This window comes from Euleptes europaea, chromosome 4, assembly GCF_029931775.1.
Source record: "Euleptes europaea isolate rEulEur1 chromosome 4, rEulEur1.hap1, whole genome shotgun sequence".
Classification (NCBI taxonomy): Eukaryota; Metazoa; Chordata; class Lepidosauria; order Squamata; family Sphaerodactylidae; genus Euleptes; species Euleptes europaea.
The window spans coordinates 119935385-119959166 of record NC_079315.1 but is presented as its reverse complement, the minus strand read 5'-3'; the positions used below and the strand labels follow the sequence as shown (position 1 = coordinate 119959166).

The window sequence follows — 23782 nt, the reverse complement described above, 5'->3', positions numbered from 1 at the left end:
AATAAGTATGTCATCGAGGAACACTACCACCCCCCGAAACAGCAAATCATGTAAAACCTCATTAATCAATTGCATAAACACACTGGGGGCCCCCGAAAGTCCGAACGGCATGACCAGGTACTCAAACATTCCAAAACAGCTGGAAAAGGCCGTTTTGGGTTCGTCTCCTTCTTTAATGCGGATGCGGTGGTATGCTTCTACTAAGTCCAGTTTGGTGAAGATTCGGCCCTCCTTTAATTGTGCTAAAAGGTCGGGAATAAGAGGGAGAGGGTAAGCGTTAGACTGGGTGACCGCGTTTAGCCTACGAAAGTCAATACACAGTCTTAGATCTCCCGTCTTTTTCTTCACAAAGAAGGCCGGGGCCGAATAAGGAGCTTTGGAAGGGCGTATGAAACCCCTCGCCAAGTTAGCGTCCAAGTAGTCCCGCAATACCGCCTTCTCACTAGGGCTCATGGGGTAGACCTTCCCTTTTGACAGTTTGCCTTCCCCCACGATTTCAATGGCACAGTCCGTCTCTCTGTGGGGGGGTAGTTCGTCACATTCTTTAACATCAAAGACATCCGCAAACTGCGAGTATTCTGTGGGAAGTTGAGGAGGAATGGAGATCGGGTTGGGGGACCCCACCAATGCGGCGGCCGGAGTCCCGAGTACCCGTTCCTTGTCATGCAACCCACAGGGGCTGTCGGGAAACGAGAGCACCCGCTTAACCCAGTCGATGGAGGGGTTATGTCCCCGTAGCCAGTTCATCCCTAACACCACTGGGGTTACAATAGGGGCGATGGTAAAATACAAGCGTTCCCAATGTTCTCCCACCGACATAATCACGGCAGCAGTTCGGTGGGTCACTGGGCCCCGTTTAAAATCGCTCCCGTCCATTTGGGAAAAGCGGAGGGGTCCCGGAAGCCGCTTGCGCCGGACTCCCAGTTTCTTGGCGGCTTCCTCACTAATCATAGTGCGGGCACACCCCGAGTCAACCAAAGCGGGGAATTCTAAACTGGGACCCCCTTTGGGTAGGGACAGGTGAACACGTACATACACATTGTCCTCTTGGGCGCTTACCATCGGTGGAGCTCCTTGCACAACGACAGGGGCGGTCTGCTGTGGAGCCCCCTCTACAGCAGACCGACGGCGTTTTTTGCCGGCTGTTCCCACTCTTCCTCCTCGCTGGAAGAGGGGGATGGAGTGGTGGCATTCGGGGATCCGTCCGAATCAAAAGTGGTATTTGTAATCCGGGACCCCGTTGGGCCTGTAGAGGTGGAGATCACATCCTGGGGGCGCGCATGGAGAGCGGAGGGTGCGCCGGAACGCCGGCCCGGTGGCCCGCTCCTGCGGCGGGGCTGATCCTCAGCGGCCGCCTTCTGCGGTTCGGTCGGGGCTTGGCGAGGGGGGTTTGGACGACCCGCACGAGAGGGGCATTGTGACGCAAAGTGCCCCTTTCCTCCACAGGTCAGGCAGACTCCGGTCTCAAAACGTTTACGGCGTTCAGCGGCTGAGGGACCCCCGCTCCCCCCCGGTCGGAAGTCTCGGCCCCGGTCACTCCGGGGTCTCGGGTCTCGTCCAACGCGTTGTTTGGACAAGGTCAGGAGTTGTTTGCGATTCTCGATGTCGGCCGCATGGCGAACCCAACCTTCCACATCCGGGGGGTTCCCTTGCATAAAAGCCCAATGCTGGAGGTCCGGGTTGAGGCCCTCCCTGAAGCACTGTACCAAAGTGGCCTCACTCCAGTCCAGGATTCGGCTGGCCAGTGATTGAAACTCACTTGCATACTGCGCCACCGACTTAGTCCCTTGGCGCAGTTGCATCAGGGAGGCTTTAGCCCTCTCACCCAGAGTCGGGTCCTCGAAACGGTTTCGGAGTGCTACCATAAACTCATCCAGGGTTCGCAGCACCGGCGAGCGGAGTTCATACTGCAACACCATCCAGGCGGCCGCCTCCCCTTGCAGCAGGGAAGCCACGTACTGCACCCGGGACTCCTCGGAGGTGAAGGTTCGGCCCTGTTCTCGCATAAAAATATCTACTTGGACCATGAAAAAGGTCAACTGGTCCCCTGAACCGTCATAGGTGACTTTCAGGTCCCGACGGGACGGGAGGTTAGGAGGCGCGGGGGGGGCTGCCGGTGTTCCGTCTGGGAGGTTGCCGGCAGGCGGTTGCACTTTCAAGGCGTCCAGGGCCGCGGCCATCTCACCCATCACCCGCCGCATGGACTCCATCTGTTCCTGCATGGCTTGACGATCCTCCAGCCACTGCCTGCGTTCCTCTTCCATCAGGGCCTCCTTGCGCGCCGGGTCCCCTTCAAGTCCCGTGCTGGGGAAGGCCAAACGGCGATCCTTCGCCGCGGTTCGGGAGAGAGACCAACCCTTGGGGGAGTCCAGCCAATTGTTAAAAAGTCCTCGGGGACGTCCGTCCCGGCCTTGGTCGGGGATGGGATCCCTAGGCTTCTTTGGCTTGGCACCCTCCTCCTTCGGGTCCGGTTTCTCCGGCACCACCGGTTCGTCCGGTGCGTCAGGGGTAGTAGGGGTGTTTTCCTCGTCGCCTGGCATTCTGTCCCAAAAGGTACAGCAGCAGTTCGAGAGGCAAAGACTTGCAACTTAATGTGAGAGATCCCCTCTCTCTGAGTTTACTTCTCAAAATCAAATGTTCAGACGTTGATAAAGAAACAAAGGATTTATTGAAGACATCAGGAGCTGAGACAGGCACAGATAGCAAGTTGCAAGTGAGGGGCTAATCGGGTTTACAGAATATATTGACTCCAGGGCACTGGGGCACTGGGGTTCACACTTATTGTTATGGGAAGTTACAAGCTTGGCATAATACAAAACATCAGACGAGTCCCAGGAAGTCTGGTGAAGCTATCACACTTCCAAGGCCGCATCGGCCTGAGGGAGTACTGACAGGAAGAACAGCGGGGGGGAAGATACATGGGGCAATCAGGCCTGGCGCCTGAGACCAGAAGGTGTGAACTGCTTTTACGAGTTCACTGATAGCAGGTGATGGGAAGCAGAGACACATACACAGAGACCCTCACATTTAGTCATGATGCATACCTATCCGCTCCAGGATCAGAGGAGCATGCTTGTTATAGAAGGTACTGTGAAACATAGGCAGGGTAATGCTGCTGCAGTCATCTTGCTTGTGGGTTTCCTAGAGGCACCTGGTTGGCCACTGTGTGAACAGACTGTTGGACTTGATGGGCCTTGGGTCTGATCCAGCAGGGCTTTTCTGATGTTCTTATGCGTTTTTTAACTCGGAACAGCTCTCATTCTTTACCTGCTAAGTCCTCAAACGTGCCGCAAATCACTAATCTGGACATGTGTGAGCATATGAACCCCCCGCCCCCAAATGAGGGCTAGTAGATTTTCTGCATTTACTTGCCAGGTTGTGATTTCATAGCCCAGGAAAATGAGCTGTTGCAGTGTCACTGTGAAGGTATTTTAAATTGCATTCATCCTTTGGGTATATTATAAGTCACAGTTATGATAAACGGGGAGGGATGCTGAAAACGGATCGTGTGACGCCTGAATCCCTTTTTGCCCCTTCCAGTCCCACCAGGTCTGAGTGCGAAGGTTGCGTCTCCAGAACCCTAGCCTCAGGGAGAGGCTGCAGAGCGCCAGGAAGCAGTGGAGGAAGCAGTTCTGGAAAGAAAAATGTCGGCTTCAGCGTGGATGGGGAAGAGGAAGCCCCATGGGGGCAGGCTGAGAAGGAAGGGGTCAGGCCGAGGAGAGGTAAGACGGCTAGCATCTCTGCAGAAGCCGCATTGAGGCTCTCCATTTCGTCTGCCAGCCCTCCGTTGCTCACTGTGGTGGTTGGCACCATCGACCCAAGAGCCCCGGTTCCCAGTGCACAGCTTTGTATGGCTTGGGACATAGTTAAATTGTGGAACTCCCTGCCCCAGGATGTGGTGATGGCTGCCAACTTGGAAGGCTTTAAGAGGGGAGTGGGCATGTTCATGGAGGAGAGGACTATCCATGGTTGCTAGTCAAAATGGATTCTAGTCATGCTGCATACCTATTCTTTCCAGGATCAGAGGAGCAGGCCTATTATATGAGGTGCTGTGGAACACAGGCAGGATAATGCTGCTGCAGTTTGGGGGCTTCCTAGAGGCACTTTTTTGGCCACTGTGTGAACAGACTGCTGGACTTGATAGGCGTTTTTAGGAAATGGGTGGGGCTAGGTGTAGCTTTTGCCCAGCAAGGATTCTGATTGGCCATTGGATATTTATTTATTTATATTCCAATATCTACCCCACCCTCAATCCCCAGCTGTGAATGGCTGTGCAGAGATTTTAAAATGTTGCTTTGGCAGGAGCTGCCACCGCAGCACAAGGGTCTTCCCTGTGTCTTGTGTGTGAACACAAACATCAGAACTTGGCCAGAAAAACATTTCACATATGTGTGTGGGGAAGAACCAAACCTCCCCTAGAGTGGATGGACAGGTGGACATGGAGTGAATATGGGGTGCATCGGCAGCTACTTTGATAACTATGCGATTGATATTTGATAGCTGTGAGATTAATGCCGAGTTCTACATCTGGGTAACAGAAATGAGGGACATGCATACTGGATGGGGGATACACCTCTGGGCAACAGCAGGTGTGAACAAGATCTTGGGGTACGGGTGGACCGTAAGTTAAATATGAGCAGCCAGTGTGATGCAACGACAAAAAAAGCTAATGTGATCTTGGGGTGCATCAACAGAGGCATAACATCCAGATCACAAGATATCATAGTTCCGCTGTACGCAGCATGGTCAGGCCACACCTGGAGTCCTGTGTGCAGTTCTGAAGGCCTCACTTCAAAAAGGATGTGGGCAGAATGGGGCGGGTGCAGAGGAGAGCGACGAGGATGATCAGAGGCCTGGAGACCGAACCCTATGAAGAAGGCTGAGGCAGTTGGGAATGTTCAGTCTGGAGAAGAGGTTGAGTGGGGACATGATTGATCTCTTGAAGTATTTAAAGGGCTGCCACTTCGAGGAGGGCAGGGAGCTGTTCCTGTTGGCAGCAGAGGAAAGGACGTGCCAGAATGGGTTTAAATTATAAGCTGAAAGGTACGGGCTGGATATTAGCAAGTATTTTTTTTACAATGAGAGTAGTTCAGCAGTGGAATGGGCTGCCTAGGGAGGTGTTGAGCTTCCCCTCACTGGCAGTCTTTAAGCAGAGGCTGGACAAGCCCTTCTCAGGGATGCTCTAGGCTGATCCTGCATTGAGCAGGGGGTTGGACTAGAAGAAGAAGAAGAGTTAGTTTTTATATGCAAACTTTCTGTAACACTTAAGGAAGAATCAAACTGGTTTACAATCACCTTCCCTTCTCCTCTCCACCACAGACACAATTGTGAGGTAGGTGGGGTTGAGAGAGTTGTGACTAGCCCAAGGTCACCCAGCTGGCTTCCTGTGGAGGAGTGGGGAAACCAAACCGGTTCACCAGATTAGCTTCCACCACTCATGTGGAGGAGTGGGGAATCAAACCCTGTTCTCCAGATCAGACTCCACCGTTCCAAATCACCACTCTTAACCACTGCAGCATGCTGACTAGATTGCCGTCATGGCCCCTTCCAGCTCTGCAATTCTATGTGGGTGGGGGCAAGGGAAGGAGGGCTTGTGTGGGGGCCGCAGGGGTGCGTAAAGAGGGAAAGGGGCCCTGGGAACTCTCTGCCTGGGCTCTCTCAAAACCTGGAACCTGCCCAGAGAGGGATGGCCAAGTAGCTTGGAATGGCAAGTGCATAATGTGCGCCTCATGCTGCAGTCCTCTACCACTGGCTGGCTGATGTTACAGTTTTCCAGCCCAAGTTGACGGGAGGGCATGTGTGGGTTTTTTCTGATGCAGGCCTCCCCCTGCCCCCCGGGGATGCCTCATATTCTTCACCCCTGGAACATCTCGATAGCAAGGATCTTTTCTGCTCTTGGTCTAGCAGAACAAAGTGGACTTTCTTGGGGAGGGGCACAGTGCGGGCTCATGCTCCCCCCCCCCGCAGCTTCCCCTCATTCCCTTTTCTTTCTTTCCCTTTTAAACTTGTCAACCAGTTTGTGATTTGTGTCAGCAGAAAAATGAAAAGGAAAGAAAGAAAGCCGAAACGCAGCGCAGCTCTCCGAGGAACAAACAAGTTGCGTTATTGGTTAAGACCGTGGCCACATTAAAGGGGGGAAAAAAGCCCTCGCTGCACAGAAACTTTTGAAAAGGGGCTCATCGGAGGGTGGGGGAAACCCGAGTGGAGGGTGAGGTTAATCTCTTCCCGGGCGCAGCAGCTACAAAAGTTGGAAGCCGGCGAAAAGGGCTCGTGTCCAAAAGAAATCAATTTCTAATTTGAAACAAAATCATTTTTGACTAACAGGAGTTCAGGACCCATTACTTTTTGCCTTATAGTCTGCTGACATTTCAGCTCCTTCGGTGGCGCACAATGAATTCTAATCGCCATCTCATAACGTCGCTACACCAATCAATTTAAGCGAGAGAAAGCCGTTACAATTCTGTGAAGTTTTCAGGGGCAATTTTCACTGATGGTTTTCTTTTTTCTTCCCCCTCCCTTCCACCCCCCTAAAAAAAAAATCATTATTTTCTCCCCCCCCCCTTGCCTCCCTTCCTTTAAATGCCACATAATATAATCGATATTCCTCTTCTTCCCCACCCCAGCAAATTGTTTTTAGGGCTTCTCTGTGGGCTTCCCCGAGAATTAAATGCCCCGGAAGAAAAAGGTTGACCCTCCCCCTGGTTCTTGTGCGCTCCCCCCCTTTAATTTGATCCATTTGGGGAGGGGGGAAATTATGGGCTGATTAAACACCGACGGCTGTCAAAAGCATGATTTTTAGTAACGAGCAGACTAACCACCCCCCATTGGGAGGTTGCCTCCAGGAGACCCTCGTCTCAATCCACCAGATATTGCAGTTACATGATCTCTGTTCATTTTGCAGTTAGTTGGGTGGGTCCCCGAGGGGCTCATGATTCCACTAGAGGGTCTCGAACCATCGTTTGTGATCTGCAGCTTGGAATTCAGATCCTGCCTCCCGAAATACCTAAAGCAATAATGCATTCCACTTTGCTTTAAGCTTGGTGCATATTCATAGAATCATAGAGTTGGAAGGGACCACCAGGTCCATCTAGTCCAACCCCCTGCACAATGCAGGAAATTCACAACTACCTCCCCCCACACACACCCAGTGATCCCTACTCCATGCCCAGAAGACGGCCAAGATGCCTTCCCTCTCATGATCTGCCTAAGGTCATAGAATCAGCTTTTCTGACAATGGCCATCTAGCCTCTTCTTAAAAACTTACAGGGAGGGAGAGCTCACTACCTCCCAGGGAAGCCTGTTCCACTGAGGAACCACTCTAACTGTTAGAAAATTATTCTTAACAGAACAGGCATGCTCCTCTGATCCTACAGAGAATAGGCATGCATCATGACTAGTATTCATAAGAACATAAGGCAGGCCATCCTGGATCAGACCAAGCAAGGTCCATCAAGTCCAACAGTCTATTCACACAGTGGTCAACCAGGTGCCTTTCGGAAGCCCCCAAACAAGATGACTGCAGCAGCACCATCCTGCCTGTGTTCCAAAGCACTTAATATAACAAGCCTGCTCCTCTGATCCTGGAGAGAATAGGTGTGCATCATGACTAGTATCCAAAGCACAAGTATGGACGGTTATCGATGCGGCTGCCTGTGGCATTCCAAGTTTGAAAAATGACCGCAGCGAAAGAGTGAATTCCAGTCTCTTGGGGTGCATGAGGAAAAGAGGTTGATTCCAACAGGGAGCCCGTTTGGGTCGAATAAACCCAAAGCCCACTGTAATATCATAATGGTTTACTTCCCCCCCCCCCTTAAAAGGTAATCAATTCTAAATGACAAACCTCTGGTCCAATTCCTTGGCACTCTTGAGGGCAATTTTATTTATTTACTTATTTATTTGATTTTCAGGCTCGCCCTTTCCTGGCCAAGCCAGGCTCAGAGCGGCTTACAACACTTTAAAACAATCCAAAAAGACGATAAATAATTACATAAAGTACAACAATAAACCGGTGCCCTTACTGACACAGCAGCAGGTACATCTGTAATATAACATAATAATACAGCAGCACTAACAATTTGTACTATTTGCGGGAAATAGCAGAGACGGAGAAGGAGGGGGAGAAGGAGAAGACAGATGGAAGACCGGTGCTGCCTTCAACCTTATGTCTGTCGGAACAGCCCAGTTTTACAGGCCTGGTGGAATCGTTTTACATCCCGCAGGGCCCGAAACTCACTGGGCATAGCATTCCACCAGGCTGGGGTCAGAGCTGAAGTGGTAATGGTTCTGGTTGAGGACAGCCAGATATTTTTCGGACCAGGGATCACCAAAAGATTTTCTCCAGATGAGCGAAGCCAGTGTGGTGTAGTGGTTAAGAGCGGTGGTTTGGAGCGGTGGATTCTGATCTGGAGAACCGGGTTTGATTCCCCACTCCTCCACATGAGCAACGGAGACTAATCTGGGGAACTGGATTTGTTTCCTCACTCCTCCACATGAAGCCAGCTGGGTGACCTTGGGCTAGTCACAATCTCTTATCTCCACCTACCTCACAGGGTGCGTGTTGTGGGGAGGGGAAGGGAAGGGAAGGGAAGGAGATTGTAAGACGGTTTGAGTCTCCTTTAAGTGGTAGAGAAAGTAGCATATAAGAACCAACTCCTCCTCCTCTTCTTCTTCTTCTTCTGAGTCGGTCCCACAGGTATGAGGATCCCAGACCTTTTAGGGCTTTAAAACCTTAAACCTGAACCGGCACTCAATCTGGAGCCAGTGAAGCTGGTGGAGCACAGGTTGAAGATGGGCCTTCCAAGAGGTCCCCATAAGTGCAAAAAGAGCACCTGTATGCAAATGAGCATTTAGGCGTAACTTGATTATAACTTTTGGCGCATCTTCAAAAAAGAAGAGAAGAATAATAGTTGGTTTTTATATGCTGACTTTCTCAACCACTTAAGGAAGAATCAAACTGGCTCACTATCATCTTCCCTTCCCCACAACAGACACCCTGTGAGGTAGGTGGGGCTGAGAGAGCTCTAAGAGAACTGTGACTAGCCCAAGGTCGCCGAGCTGGCTTCATGTGTAGGAGTGGGGAAACCAATATGGTTCACCAGGTTAGCCTCTAATCTGGAGAACCGGGTTTGATTCACCACTCCTCACATGAGCGGCAGACTCTAATCTGGAGAACCGGGTTGGTTTCCCCTACTCCACATGAAGCCAGCTGGTGACCTTGGGCCAGTCACAGCTCTCTCCGAACTCTCTCAGCCTCACCTACCTCACAGGGAGTCTGTTGTGGGAAAGGGAAGGAAAGGTAACTGTAAGCCAGTTTGATTCTTCCTTAAGTGGCAGAGAAAGTCGGCATATAAAAACCAACTCTTCTCCTTCACCACGAGTTTGCCACCAAAGTCGCTTTAGTCGTCCAAGCTCCCATTTCTTCCTTTGTAGCTCCATGGTGTATCATGGGGCTAGTTTGAAACGGGGGCGGAGAGGGTGTCGGGGAGCAATCTTGGTTGACGGCTTTGGATAACCAGCAATGGCAGTCATCCACCAGCTCATCCGACGAGTTGCCTGGGGGCATCGGGTCCCGTAGAGCATTGTGGAAACGATCGGATCCATTAGTTTCCGTGGGCGAGCTTAAATCAGCTCTCCACCTAGGCGGGGAGGAGGCGGGACATCCAGCCGGGCCTGCAGGGCAAAGCAGTCTGACCATGTCACTCTGTCAGTAGAGATCAGACTCACATCCACCCCCAGCATTGCAGCATGCTGTGGGATAGTTTTGTGATCTGTAAAATATAATCAGCTAAAGGAAAATTAAATATGCTATCCTTCCCTACCTGAAAGCTGTTCCGATAAACCTTTGCTTCCTTTGTCTATCCTTTGTCACCGGCCCTTAAACATTCTCCAAGAAAATAAGGAAAGGGCCCGTGGCTCAGTGGTAGAGCATCTGCTTGGCATGCAGAAGGTCCCAGGTTCAATCCCTGGCATCTCCAGTTAAAGGGACTAGGCAAGTAGGTGATGTGAAAGACCTCTGCCTAAGACCCTGGAGAGCCACTGCAGGTCTGAGTAAACACTGACTTTGGTGGACCAAGGGTCCGATTCAGTGGAAGGCAGCTTCATGTGTTCATTTACAGACTGCTCTTGTCCAGTGATAACAACCTCTGACTCTACACCGCTGATATTAGCAATCGTCAAGTGGCCTCCTGTGGGCCGATTCTTGCCAACAGAGCCGTCTCCCCAAAGGCCCCGCGACCTTTTAAATCACGTTGTAAATGTTTCGTCCGCAGCGTTCCTCGTAAGGCGAAAGGAAATGGCTTGTAAAAGTCAAACCTTGTGGGGAGGTCCTCGTTTTAACATTCGATCCCTTTGGGTGTTTATTAGAAGTATTCCAGCCAAGTAGCTGCAAACATGCTCCATCGGCATGGAGCCCATAGAACTGGGTAGCTCTACTGATAGTCATCTCTGACTTAGGTGGGTGCTTATTCTGGAATAAGGCAGTTGTTCAGTTGACTGAATCTTCACACAACGCATAGTTAGATTGTGGAACTCCCTGCCCCAGGACGTAGTGATGGCTGCCAACTTGGAAGGCTTTAAGAGGGGAGGGGGCACGTTTATGGAGGATAGCAGCTATTCAGAATGAATACTAGTCATGATGCATACCTATCCGCTCCAGGATCAGAGGAGCATGCTTGTTATAGAAGGTACTGTGAAACATAGGCAGGGTAATGCTGCTGCAGTCATCTTGCTTGTTGGTTTCCTAGAGGCACCTGGTTGGCCACTGTGTGAACAGACTGTTGGACTTGATGGGCCTTGGGTCTGATCCAGCAGGGCTTTTCTGATGTTCTTATGCTTTTTGAACTCGGAACAGCTCTCATTCTTTACCTGCTAAGTCCTCAAACGTGCCGCAAATCACTAATCTAGACACGTGTGGGCATATGAACCCCCCAAAAAAAATTCTTATGTTCTTATGAGCATGGCTATTATATAAGGTCCTCTGGAACACGGGCAGGATAATGCTGCTGCAGTCATCTTGTTTGTGGGCTTCGTAGAGGCACCTGATTGTCCACAGTGTGGGCAGACTGCTGGACTCAATGGGCCTTGGTCTGATCCAGCAGGGCCTTTCTGATGTTCTTGTGTTATATTGTCCCCTGAGTTCTGCCACAGATAGTTTACTTGACCTTATGTTCTTATGAATAATAGACATGATGCATACCTACTATCTCCAGGATCAGAGGAGCATGCCAAATGTATTAGGTGCTGTGGAACACAGGCAGGATAGTGCTGCTGCAGTCGTCTTGCTTGTGGGCTTCCTAGAGGCACCTGATTGGCCACTGTGGGAACAGACTGCTGGACTTGATGGGCCTTGCTTGGTCTGATCCAGCAAGGCCTTTTTGATGTTTTTGTGTTCTTATATCCCCTGAGTTCTGCCACAGATAGTTTACTTGACCCACTTCAAGGTTTGAACCTTCTTCTTGAACATGTCAATAAGGGCCAGTCAGTGGATCAAAGAGAAGGCTGCATTTGTCTTAAGTTCCGTCAAGTCGCTTCCGACTTTTGGCGACCCTGTGAGTCAGTGTCCTCCAAAACATCCTCTCCTTAACAGCCTTGCCCAGGTCTTGCAATCTGAGGGTGGTGTCGTCCTTTATTGAGTCACTTCACCTTGTGTTGGGTCTTCCTCTGTTCCTTCAACTTTTCCTAGCATGATTGTCTTTTCCAGTGAGTCCTGCCTTCTCGTAATATGACCAAAGTACAGCAGCCTGAGTTTAGTCATTTTAGCTTCTAGGGAGAGTTCCGGGATGATTAATATTGGTTATAATCATCACAGAAGGTGGACTTGACCCTCCGCCCTGTCTTCCACCACCCCTTTTCCAGTGGGCCACTTCCAGCATCAGCTTCTAACCTTGGAGAGTACAGTGCCAGCATGGTGTAGTGGTTAAGAGCGGTGGTTTGGAGCAGTGGACTCTGATCTGGAGAACTGGGTTTGATTCTCCACTAGTCCACATGAGCTGTGGAGGCTAATCGGGTGAACCGGGTTGGTTTCCCCACTCCTCCACATAAAGTCAGCTGGGTGACCTTGGGCTAGTCATAGCTCTCTCAGCCCTACCAACCTCACATGGTGTCTGTTGTGGGGAGGGGAAGGGAAGGTGATTGTAAGACCTTCTTCTTCTTCTTCGTCTTCGTCTTCTTCTTCTTCTTCACGGTGTTGCAAAAAAAGTGAGTTTCCAGCAGAACTAAAATGAGACGTCAGCCATTCTTCATGTGCTTTTGAGACTTCCAAACCCTCAAATGTTTGAAATAGTGCGGAGGGTTCTCTGTTGGCTCCAAGAGAGCAGGGGAAATTCAGGAGCACTGTTTGCGAGGACTGGCCGTAAGGTCACCAGGGAACGGAAGCCTGCCGCGTTCCGAAACCACGGCGGTGACACGAGGCCTATTGTGGGTGGTGTATTATGCAATTATGACTCCAGGAGGCCCCGCAAATATATATTATGCGCCGTAGCTGTCAACGGTAACGACTCCTTCGGCTGCTGATTCACCATATATAAAGTTCCCCGAAGAGCCGGTGCGGCGTTTGGGCCTCGCGTTCTAAAATAATACCCGGCGAGGCGAGATGGGCTGTCCAAAACTTTCTGCCGTCTTAATACCCGTCTTGATTGCTTTTCTTCTTTTTCCGCAGGGACGGCCGCGGGCTCCCGGAAGGACGCGGCGACATCCCCTGGACTGACAGGCTGCAGAAAGGAGCTTGTAACCGCAGCCACGTCCCCAATCCGCCGTGACACCTCAGGGTAAGATGACTGGTAATCTCCGGCTGAAGATTCTGCAGCCGCAACCGTCAAAGGCACCCAGACACATGGGGAGGGGCGGGGGGGGGAAGCGGCTCAGTTTCTCTGATAGTTCACGCCGTGCTCAGGCTGGCTAATATAAACTTAGATCTGCCATATCCTGTGACATTTCGAGTCAGCCTTAAATTGCTTGTTAGAATAAGAAATGCGGGAATATGCCAGGTTGTAACACTCTAATTTTTACTTAGACTTTGAGAGGAGGAAGTATTTTTAAGTTATAAGTCTTGACACATTTAATACTTCTGTAAATAATTTAAAGGGATGGTGTTAGTCATAGTTACTTTTTCGAGTTTTTTCCATTCTTTTCCTTTCCCTGCCTCCAAAATCTACTTGAAGCGTTCAAATTCTGTCGACCAAACCGTACAACGTTTCATCCCGGCCTGTTTCTTTTTAAGCCTTTTTTTCCTATTAATGTTGTGTTGCTGTTTAATGGCAAACCCCCCCCCCCCAATCACATTAAGTCAGCAATTCTGATAAGTCACCTTCAGAAACCTTAAACAACGGCAGTATTACTCTTCTAAAGAGCCCAAGAAGAATAAAACGGGGTTGTTTTTCTTCTAGGCTAATAAGGTTAATAACAGCAATTGCCTTTACTTTGGTCTTCTCGGTGCTGGGAATTTATTATAGGAAAATCCCAGCACAGTTTGAAGATGGATTGTAGCTTTGTACCTCAAAAGAGCAGCTTAAAGCGGGGTGGACCCTTAGAGCAGCAAACATGGAATCTCCAGTTCAGGGAGGGGCGGGGACCCCTTGACCCAATGCAGATATGTTGCCGCTCTCCTGCTAATTGTGTTTTTTGCAAATCTAGAGAGCCAGTCCAGGGGACATGTGCTCCTTTCTTCCACTCTTTATTTATATATTTTATTTATATTTCAATTTATGTGTGTGTGTTAAGTGCCATCAAGTGGTTCCGACTCATGGCGACCCTATGAATCAATGTCTTCCAAAATGTCCTATCTTTGACAGCCTTGCTCAGATCTTGCAAATTGAGGGCTGTGGCTTCCTTTATTGAGTCAATCCATCTCTTGTTTGCCCATCTCCTGAATCAGACTTTTCTGCTTCTTATACGTTGGCAGAGGAGGGCATTATCCAGTGTCTGAACTTCTAGAATGTTCTCTCTCTCTCATTCTTTGAATGTTCTGTCTTCCTTCCTTCCTTCCTTCCTTCTTTCTCTCTCCCTTTCTTTCTCTCTCCTTTTCTTCCCTCCTTCCTTCCTTCCTTCCTCTCTCTCTCCCTCCCTTCCTTCCTCTCTCTCCATCCCTTCCTTCCTCTCTCTCTCTCTCTCTCTCTCTCCATCCCTTCCTTCCTTCCTTCCTTCCTTCCTTCCTTCCTTCCTTCCTTCCTTCCTTCCTTCCTTCCTTCCTTCCTTCCTTCCTTCCTTCCTTCCTTCCTTCCTTCCTTTCTTTCTTTCTTTCTTTCTTTCTTTCTTTCTTTCTTTCTTTCTTTCTTTCTTTCTTTCTTTCTTTCTTTCTTTCTTTCTTTCTTTCTTTCTTTCTTTCTTTCTTTCTTTTCCTCTCCAGCCCCTCCCCTCCTTTGGTGCAGCGTGTTAGGGTAATTGACCAGGTTAAACAGCCCCGCTCGGCTTTTCCTTACTCATGGGCTTCTCTAATTGAAAATGGTAAATGGACAAGTATTTCTGTGGGAGCCCTAAACCCAACCCTATCCTTCATCAGGGAAACCTGCTTGGGCAGCAGGTCAGTCTCAATTTATCACCGAACGGGTTATAAGCTTAGATTGCAGGTTTAACTAACTAAATTAATCAATATGGAGAATTATAGCTGCTGGTGGTGCCACTAAAGTTAAAGATCTGTCAGCATGTTTGTAATAATCCGCAGTTAACGGTTTAACCCTAATGGTTTGCTTGGCTTGGGAAGGAAACTTGCTGAACAGAATCTGAACCTTAACAGGGAGGGAGGGAGTGGGGAGAAGAAACCGATTGAGTTTGCAGTATGTGTAATTACTTCTGGCTGTTTAAACTTGTAGCCAGGGAAGTGGAGGTGAGTTTCATTCACTAGCGGCAGCGGTTGAAGCGGGCAAAGCTTTTGCGGGTGCCGATATTTGTCAAGGCGGGGGGGAGAGCCCAGGAGATTCTGATTTCCTATACTTGAGAGGCAGAGTTAATGCACCCCTGCAGCACAGCAGTACGAACGTACGGACATCTAAAGGTGCCTTATACTGAATCAGACCTTTGGTCCATCAAAGTCAGTGTTGTCCATTCAGTGTTGTCCATGGTTTCAAGCGGAAGTCTTTCACATCACCAATGACCTTTAGCTGGAGATGCCGGGGATTGAACCTGGGACCTTCTGCATGCCAAGCAGATGCAAGAACACACAGCCATGGCCCCTCCGCAGTCTGGATCTCCCAAAAGAAGATCTCTTTATTGGTATGGCTGCCAACTTGGCAGCCTTTAAGAGGGGAAGAAGAAGAGTTGGTTTTCATATGCCGACTTCCTCTACCATTTAAGGGAGACTCAAACCGGCTTACAATCACCTTCCCTTCCCCTCCCCACAACAGACACCCTGTGAGGTAGGTGGGGTTGAGAGAGCTCTAAGAGAGCTGTGACTAGCCTAAGGTCACCCAGCTGTCTCCATGTGTAGGAGTGGGGAAACAAACCCGGTTCACCAGATTAGCCTCCGCCACTCATGTGGAGGAGTGGGAAATCGAACCCGGTTCTCCAGATCAGAGTCCACCGCTCCAAACCACCGCTTCTAACCACTACACCACGTTGGCTCTGCACAAAGGCAGATCTTGGGGGCACCTGAGGGCAGCAGAGAAATCGTTTTGCCATTTCTTGATGCCTTCCTGCCCTGAGCCAGCCAAGCACTGGCCTAGGACACCCTCATGCTCAGGTGGTCAAGTGTGGTTGATTTAATACCACTTTTAGCCATAAGTGAGCTCAAAGCGATTTACATAAAATGGTCCACGCTCTCAAAACCCACTGACATATCACTGAAAACCAGCATGCCCAAGAGGCGACTTCAACCCCTTGTAAAAATCAGTCTCAGTTACACACCCCAGCAGTCTAAAAACTGACAATTGGACAGCCTAAGAGCAGTGGAGCTGTCCAGACCTCCTAAACAAAGCTGGCCTGCACATCCTGTGGAAGACAGGTGTGTGTTGCGTGTATGGGGCGGGGGAATCATGTGGGCAGGACAGACTTGCGCCAGTAGCCTGATGCAGAGTTCTGGGGCAGTAACCAAAAAAATCCGTGGGCGTTCCTGTAGGCGGAACCAGAGGAGTAACATTAGGAAGTCTAGACATTAGGAAGAATTTTCTAACAGAGCGGTTCCTCAGTGGAACAGGCTTCCTCGGGAGGTGGTCAGCTCTTCTTGCCTGGAGTTTTTAAAACATAGGCTACCTTGCCATCTGTCAGCAGTGCTGATTCTCTAACCTTAGGCACATCATGAGAGGGAGGGCATCTTGACCTTCTTCTGGGCATGGAGTAGGGGTCACTGGGGATGTGGGGGGGGGGAGGTAGTTGTGGATTTCCTGCATTGTGCGGGGGGTTGGACTAGGTGACCGTGATGGCCCCTTCCAACTGTTGATTCTATGAACTGATCTGGTGAGCAATTCACAGGTTCATAGAGAGAGAGGCGGCCCCGCAGATATCGGGGTATCGGGCCATGCAAGACTTTGAAGGATTAAACCCAACCCCTTGAATTGAACCCAGAGACTTATCAGCAGCCAAAGTTATATGCTGTAGGACTGGTGTCACCAGCTAAAAATGGTGTGCCGCCGCTCGAAGGAACATTGGTTAGAATGATGGGCTGGGGTGACCACGGTTCAAATCCCCACTCAGGTGTGAGCCTCTGGAGCTGTTCTCTACCACATCAGAACACCGATCGTTCTAACTTAGTATTGTCTCTATCAGTGTTTCCCAATTTCTGGGTTCTGACCCAAAGGTGGGTCGAAAAGCCCGTGAAAGGGCCCCCCGGGCTTTTGCCATTCCATTGATTTGTGGCTGCTCTGGGTTTTTTTGAAAGCGGATCACCATACCAAGTAAATTTGGACGGGAGGGTCACTGTACCAAAATGGGAAAAGAGAATGTGGGTCTTTCGTCTGTGTGATTCCCCTCTTGTGACTGACCGCTGGGTCTCTAAACAAGTTCTTTCCCGATATCTGATGCCTAGAGAGGCCAGTGATGGAAGCTGGAATGTTCTGCCTGCAAAGCACGTTCTATGCCACTAGTCCACATCCTGAAGCTTGGAATCATAGATTTGGAAGGGATCACCAGGGTCATCTAGTGCAACCCCCTGCACAATGCAGGAAATTCACAACTACCTCCCCCCGCACATGCAGTGACCCCCTACTCCACGCCCAGAAGATGGCCAATCTGGTCTGGAGGAAAAATTACTTCCTGGCCCCAAAGTGGCAATCGGCACTACCCTGGGCATGCAAGAAAGGGCCACGAGAGCCAAACGCTGATGCAACCCTTCCTGCCCTACCTCTCTTGATCTGCCCAAGGTCATAGAATCAGCATTGCTGTCAGATGGCCCTCTAGCCTCTGCTTGCTTGCTTCTTTGTTTGATCTCACAGTTGGAAGGATCACCATGGTCATCTAATACAACCCCCTGCCAATGCAGGGACTACAACTATACTATCTCCAACAAGTAGGTACCCAGTTGGCGCTTAAAACCTCCAACGACAAAGAACCTACCGCCTCACGGGGGAGACTGTTCCACTGTCAAATGCAGCTCCCCATCAGGAACGTCTTCCTCAAGTTTAGACGAACCCTCCTTTGTTGGAAGTTTATATCCATTAGTCCGAGTCCAAAATGACCGAAAACATATCTGTCTCGCCCTCTGCGTAGCATCCCTTAAGGTATCAGAAGATGGCAATCCTATTACCTCGCAATCCTCTCTTCTCCAATTCTTGGCTCCTTCAGCCTCTCCTCGTAAGACCTGGTCCCCAAACCCCTCACCAGCTTCACTGCCCTACACTGGGCTCCTTCAAGCTTATTGATAGCCTTCCTTAATCGTGGTACCCCAAACTGAGCAAATCACTCCGGCTCTCATGAAAGGACCTTGGGCCAGCCATACCCCAGCCTGCCTCACAGGGCTGGCTTGAAGATAGAATTGGAGGGAGGGAGGGAGGGAGGGAGGGAGGGAGGGAGGGAGGGAGGGAGGGAGGAAGGAAGGAAGGAAGGAAGGAAGGAAGGAAGGAAGGAAGGAAGGAAGGAAGGAAGGAAGGAAGGAAAACAAAAAAAATGTGGACAGAACTGAGCGGGTGCAGAGGAGAGCAACGAGGATGATCAGGGGCCTGGAGACCGAGCCCTATGAGGAAAGGCTGAGGGAACTGGGAATGTTTAATCTGGAGAAGAGGAGGTTGAGGGGGGACAGGATTGCTCTCTTGATGTGAAGGGCTGTCACTTAGAGAAGGGCAGGGAGCTGTTCCTATTGGCAGCAGAGGGTAGGACTCACAAGAATGGGTTTAAATTGTTGGTGGAAAGGTACTGGCTGGATATTAGGATGAACGTTTTCACAGTAAGAGTTGTTGGACAGTGGAATCAGCTTCCTAGGGAGCTCCCCGTCACTGGCAGTCTTTAAGCAGAGGCTGGACAAGCACTTGACAGGGATGCCGTAGGCTGACCCTGGATTGAACAGAGGTTGGACCAGATGGCCTGTATGGCCCCTTCCAACTCTAGGATTCTATGAAATAAATTAGGGCCAGTGTCCTAGGGGATTTAAGTGAGAATATACCCTAGGGGTGCTTTCCTTTCACTGTGATTTATTGGAGAAGGGGCGTGACACCCCTCTCCCTCTTACATTCTTCACATAAATCGGACATCCGGTAGAGCCGAGGGGTGGATTTGGCACGGTTGTTCTTCCACTTCTCCAATTCCCTGCCGGAAAGTTTTATTTATGCAGTTAACTTGTGCACATTGGAATGAAAGCAACTTTAAATTCCTGTAGCGCGCATATTAAGTAATAACTCAGACACACCATCGTTGCGAAAGCCACAACGGCAGCATCCTTTGGAGTTTTTAGAAAAACAAATTACATTGTGCAAATCTGTGTTTGGGGGCTGTTAAGAGAAATCGCCTGATTTGCCCAGCGCATCTCCGATCAGGTAGATGTGCATTTGGGGACTTTTAAACAAATTAATATTTGATGTAATATGCAATGCCCAGAGCTGTATATTGAAGAGTCCGCAGTGCCATATTATCATGCTGGATCCTTTGAACTAAATGCTTTGTAGTAAATAAAAAATATGAATTAGCTCTGCCGAGAACAGCAACTGCTTTTGAGATTTCAGTGTCTCGGATAACTGAACGGGGTTTTCTGCTTTTTAAACGGCACCTCCCTGGTTAAGCCATGGCTCGCGTTTGGTGGAAACTTCTTAAGTAACGCACTTTTTTTTTCATGAGCTGAATTTAACAAAAAAAATGGGGAAGAAGATCTAATTTCTAAACATTTTAAGGAGAAAAGATTTCCTAGGGGGAAGATGGGGAATGAGGTACCCATCGAGGAAGGAGAGAAGGTGTCTGTTTCTCCCTCCCTTTCTTTTTCCCCCCAAGGAGAAGTAACATCGTGGAAAGTCCAATATAGTTCCGCATGCGAGTGATAAAAGCAGACGTTGGCAAATTAATCTCTCTTATTCACTGTGTAGGTTGTTAATTGTTCTCTCTGCTTGCTGTCGATATAATGTGAAATTTTCATTCCCCCCCATTCAAGATGGGGAAAAGTTGTGGCTGAAAATGTTAACATTTGCATTTTTATTTGTTGATTTATTTAAAGGACAGCCTCTCTTACAGCAATCCATCACTCCGTGACACCCCAAATATGAATAATGTATTGTAGACTTGCGGTTACAATGTGTAATAAGTGCCAGAGACAGTCGGAGAATGTTAACTATGTTGCAAATGTAATATTTATCGACTCGTAGTTTATTGCTTTGGAGGTTCAATAATACTGACCATTGGACATTAATACCGCTTATCCTGATTTTCGCTGGCAACCTCTGTGTGCAGTGCTCAGCCGTCTATCTCGCGCTCGCAAAATAAATGCAAAATTTACAGGCACTTTGTAAATGGGACATTGTGGGGCTCGTTTTAATGGGGAATGCACGTGATTCCTTTTTCCGCCACTTCTTCCTGCTGCTGATTCTGCTTTGGTGAGGAAATCTGAACTTTTGGGGACACCTTTTGCTGTTCAATGCCTTGTTGTTGTTGTTGTTGTTTTTTGGGGGGGGGAACAGATCACTTGGACCAGGAGTTCCCTGCGGGCACCTTTGTAATTCTGACACAGCAAGGTGGCCACAGCCACAAAATGGCTGCCACAGGAGGCGGAGCCAGTCAGAAAATGGCTGCGACAGCGAACCATCATTCGGACAGTGAAGAGTCCCTTCCCTGTGGTGTCAGCTACTGCCAAAGCAATGTTTTCAAAAATCTTGCCACGCCAGACAAATTTCCAACAGCCACACAGTCCCCACCGCGTTGGGGACCCTGACATGGACAATGAAAATGGACCTCATCACATGAACACATGGAGCTGCTTTATACTGAATCAGACCCTGGGTCCATCAAAGTCAGTATTGTCTACTCAGACCAGCAGCGGCTCTCCAGGGTCTCAGGCAGAGGTCTTTCACATCACCAACTTGCCTGGTCTCTTTAACTGGAGATGCCGGGGACTGAACCTGGGACCTTCTGCATGCCAAGCAGAGGCTCTACCACTGAGCCACAGCCCCCATGTTTTCTCTGTCTGACATCCCCCCCCCCATGGTACAACCCACCTAGAAGTTGATAGAAGAGCTTCCTTGCGCCTTAACTTGGAAACCAACGCTAGAACTTGCTTGGAAAGACTGAGCAGGGAAGGAAGTGAAATTGCAAACTTACCTTTCAATTGTGTGTTCAAGCTAATCTCTATTGTCAGGAATCAAAATTCTCATATTGAAAAGTTCCTCTCTGAGCAGCCCAGAAAACTGTGACTTCTTTCCGGGAAACACCGATGTTTATCGTTGGAAAGCTACGGAGGCCCCTCAACAAAGATCAACCGTGTCTCTTCACTCTCCAAGGAAGGAGATCCCACAGCTGATTCCCTCCGGCATCTTGTTCCCCTACTCCTGAGTCCACTCTTCGAGGGATTAAGCCAAAATCTTGGCTGCTCCAAACCGTCGCTGCTTGTCCCGTTTTCAGTGCGAAGATTGATGTTCTCCTTTTTCTTTCCAAGATTGTCTTAAATATTTGATTTTTTTAAACTCTGCTTTTTTCTTTGACAGGTTTTTTTTTTTTTTTTTTGGCGCCCCGGTTCCTTTTTATTGTCTCCATCCGACTGTAAAAATGTCTCATTATTTATTTACCACATTTATATACTGTTTTGTCCTGTAGCTCAAAGCGATTAACGGTTCCACATAAAATACGCCCAATAAAGATAAAACTGCAAAAATCCAATATAAAATTCAGAACCAGTGAATGCAAATGTTTTTGGTTTTTTACAAATAAAATTAGGTAGAACAAAGATTAGGCCCATGTCCTTGCCCCCTGACCAACGGCCTGTCTCCACGGGAACATTCTTTGCCTTACTCAGGTCTGGGAGGATCTATCCCAGGTTGTTGTGAATGGTGCTTCTTCAGCAGATGTTGGCTCACAGGGTTGGCCAAGGCGAACTGGGCTGAGGGAGAAGATGCTCCCTTAGCAAAACAGGGCTCGGGCTGTTGAGGCTTCGAACAGGCCCTAGAAGCTAACAGAGGTCATGGCCATGGGGGAGGGGCCGTGGCTCAGTGGTAGAGCCTCTGCTTGGCATGCAGAAGGTCCCAGGTTCAATCCCCGGCATCTCCAGCTAAACAGATCAAGGGTCGGTTATGTGAAAGACCTGCCTGAGACCCTGAAGAGCCGCTGCCTGTCTGAGTAGACAATACTGACTTTGATGGACAAAGGGTCTGATTGGGGAGGGGCTATGGCTCCGTGGTAGAGCATCTGCTTGGCATGCAGAAGGTCCCAGGTTCAATCCCCGGCATCTCCAGTTAAAGGGACTAGGCAGGTAGGTGATGTGAAAGACCTCTGCCTGAGACCCTGGAGGGCCGTGGGCAGGGTCTGTGACTCAGTGGTGGAGCCTCTGATTGGCATGCAGAAGGTCCCAGGTTCAATCCCCGGCATCTCCAGTTAAAGGGACCAGGCAGGTAGGTGATGGGAAAGACCTCTGCCTGAGACCCTGGAGAGCCATGGGGAGGGTCTGTGGCTCAGTGGTGGAGCCTCTCCTTGGCATGCAGAAGGTCCCAGGTTCAATCTCTGGCACCTCCTGTTAAAGGGACTAGGCGAGTTGGTGATGTGAAAGATCTCTGCCTGAGTCCCTGGAGAGACACTGTGGTTTGAGTAGACAAACAGCAGGGATATGTACCACGCTTGGATGTCGGGGCCTAGATCCCCAGGAAGCACGTTTTCCAAGGTTTAAACACCCCTTGAGATAATGTGCCTTAAAATTTGACAGCCTGGTCCTCCTGGTGTTCCTCAATCTTATTAGCTGGGGAGAGGATGTGATAAAATTGTTTTTGGGCTGCCAGAAACATTGATGAAACCCGTAGCTATTTATTTACCTATGTTTATATCCTACCTTCCCTCTTGGTTCAAGGCAGCTTACAATAATAGTTAAAACATCCCCAGCTGGGGAGGTGACCTGTCTAGTTGTCCAGTCAAATCAGTATATGATGGAGCACCATCTTGACTTGTTGTTTTAACTGGAACATTATTGTTTTATTGTTTTAGTGTTTTAAATCTTGATGGCAGAGATATACTGATGTGTATTTTAAATGATGTGAGCCACCCTGAGCCTGGCCTTGGCCAGGGAGGGTGGACAAGAAATTGAAAAAAATAAATAAAATAAAACCAAAAATAAAATAACAAACCCTGAAATTCCTCGCCCCCACTTTAAAGTTGCCTGCCATTCAAACCCCCTCCAAAGCCCTGGCAAACAGGCAGGCCTGGCAGCACCTCCCAAAGATCTCCAAGGGGCGGGCCCAGCTCACCTCACCAGGGAGCCCATTCCACAGAGCTGGAGCCACGACGGAAAAGGACCTGGCTCTGGCCAGTACTAGATAGGCCACCCTATTTGACTGCCTGATTACCATAGTTGCCGCACCGGGACATATGGAAGGAGACGATCTTTCAAATGGGATGCGCAATGAATTTTAGCTCTGTGGCTCAGTGTTAGAGCATCTGCTTGGCATGCAGAGGGTAGAGCACCTTCTTGGCATGCAGAAGGTCCCAGGTTCAATCCCCGGCATCTCCAGTTAAAGGGACTAGGCAAGTAGGTGCTGTGAAAGACCCCTGCCTGAGACCCTGGAGAGCTGCTGCCGGTCTGAGTAGACAATACTGACTTTTGATGGGCCAAGGGTCTGATTCAGTATAAGGCAGCTTCATGTGTACAACGGGATCTGAAACCACAAATCCTGGAGTGGGCGGTCCCTGCGAGAAACCATTTTCCCGTTTTTAAATGAACAGCCGAAAGACGGCAGAGCTTTGCCTGTGAGCTCTGCTGGCTCTCGTGTCTGTTGAGAGCAGGAGGAAGGGACCTCCACCTTGTTTCTCAGACAGCGGTTTGCTCGGCTCGAGGGCCACCATTACCGGCTTGGCGCCGGCAGGTTGGATTGTGTCCACTGCCGAGAATGGTGGAGCCGTGCCAGGAAAGCCCCCTGACTCCCGGTGCAAATGGATTAATGTTAATTAGCAACTGTCGGCTCTAATTGTCACCCTCATTAAAACGCAGAATTATGTATTTCTTAGTTATAAATAACCTTTCTAATTGTACTTGATGTATGCCAGTTTAATCAAATAGTACACTTGCTCGCAGGCAGACATTTGCATTAATCGAGCTTTGGATCTCTGAGTCTTTTTGATCATCTCTTTTTCCAAAGTTGGATGATGTGTGGTTTTTTTTGGGGGGGGGGGTTTCTCTCTCAGCTCCTTGTCCTTTAAATATATGCGTGTGCGCGCGTTTTAATTTAGCTATGCAACTCTGATAGGATTT

At 49.4% G+C, this 23782-nt stretch overlaps 1 protein-coding gene across 1 annotated transcript in view; it reads left to right on the top strand.

Moving 5' to 3' along the window:
* Positions 1-23782, top strand: part of KIAA1328 (KIAA1328 ortholog) — a 229045-nt gene that overhangs the window by 182451 nt on the left and 22812 nt on the right. Inside the window, exons 9-10 of the mRNA XM_056849086.1 lie at positions 3541-3722; positions 12656-12764. Coding sequence (XP_056705064.1) covers positions 3541-3722; positions 12656-12764 — 291 coding nt within the window. The remainder of the gene's footprint in view (positions 1-3540; positions 3723-12655; positions 12765-23782) is intronic.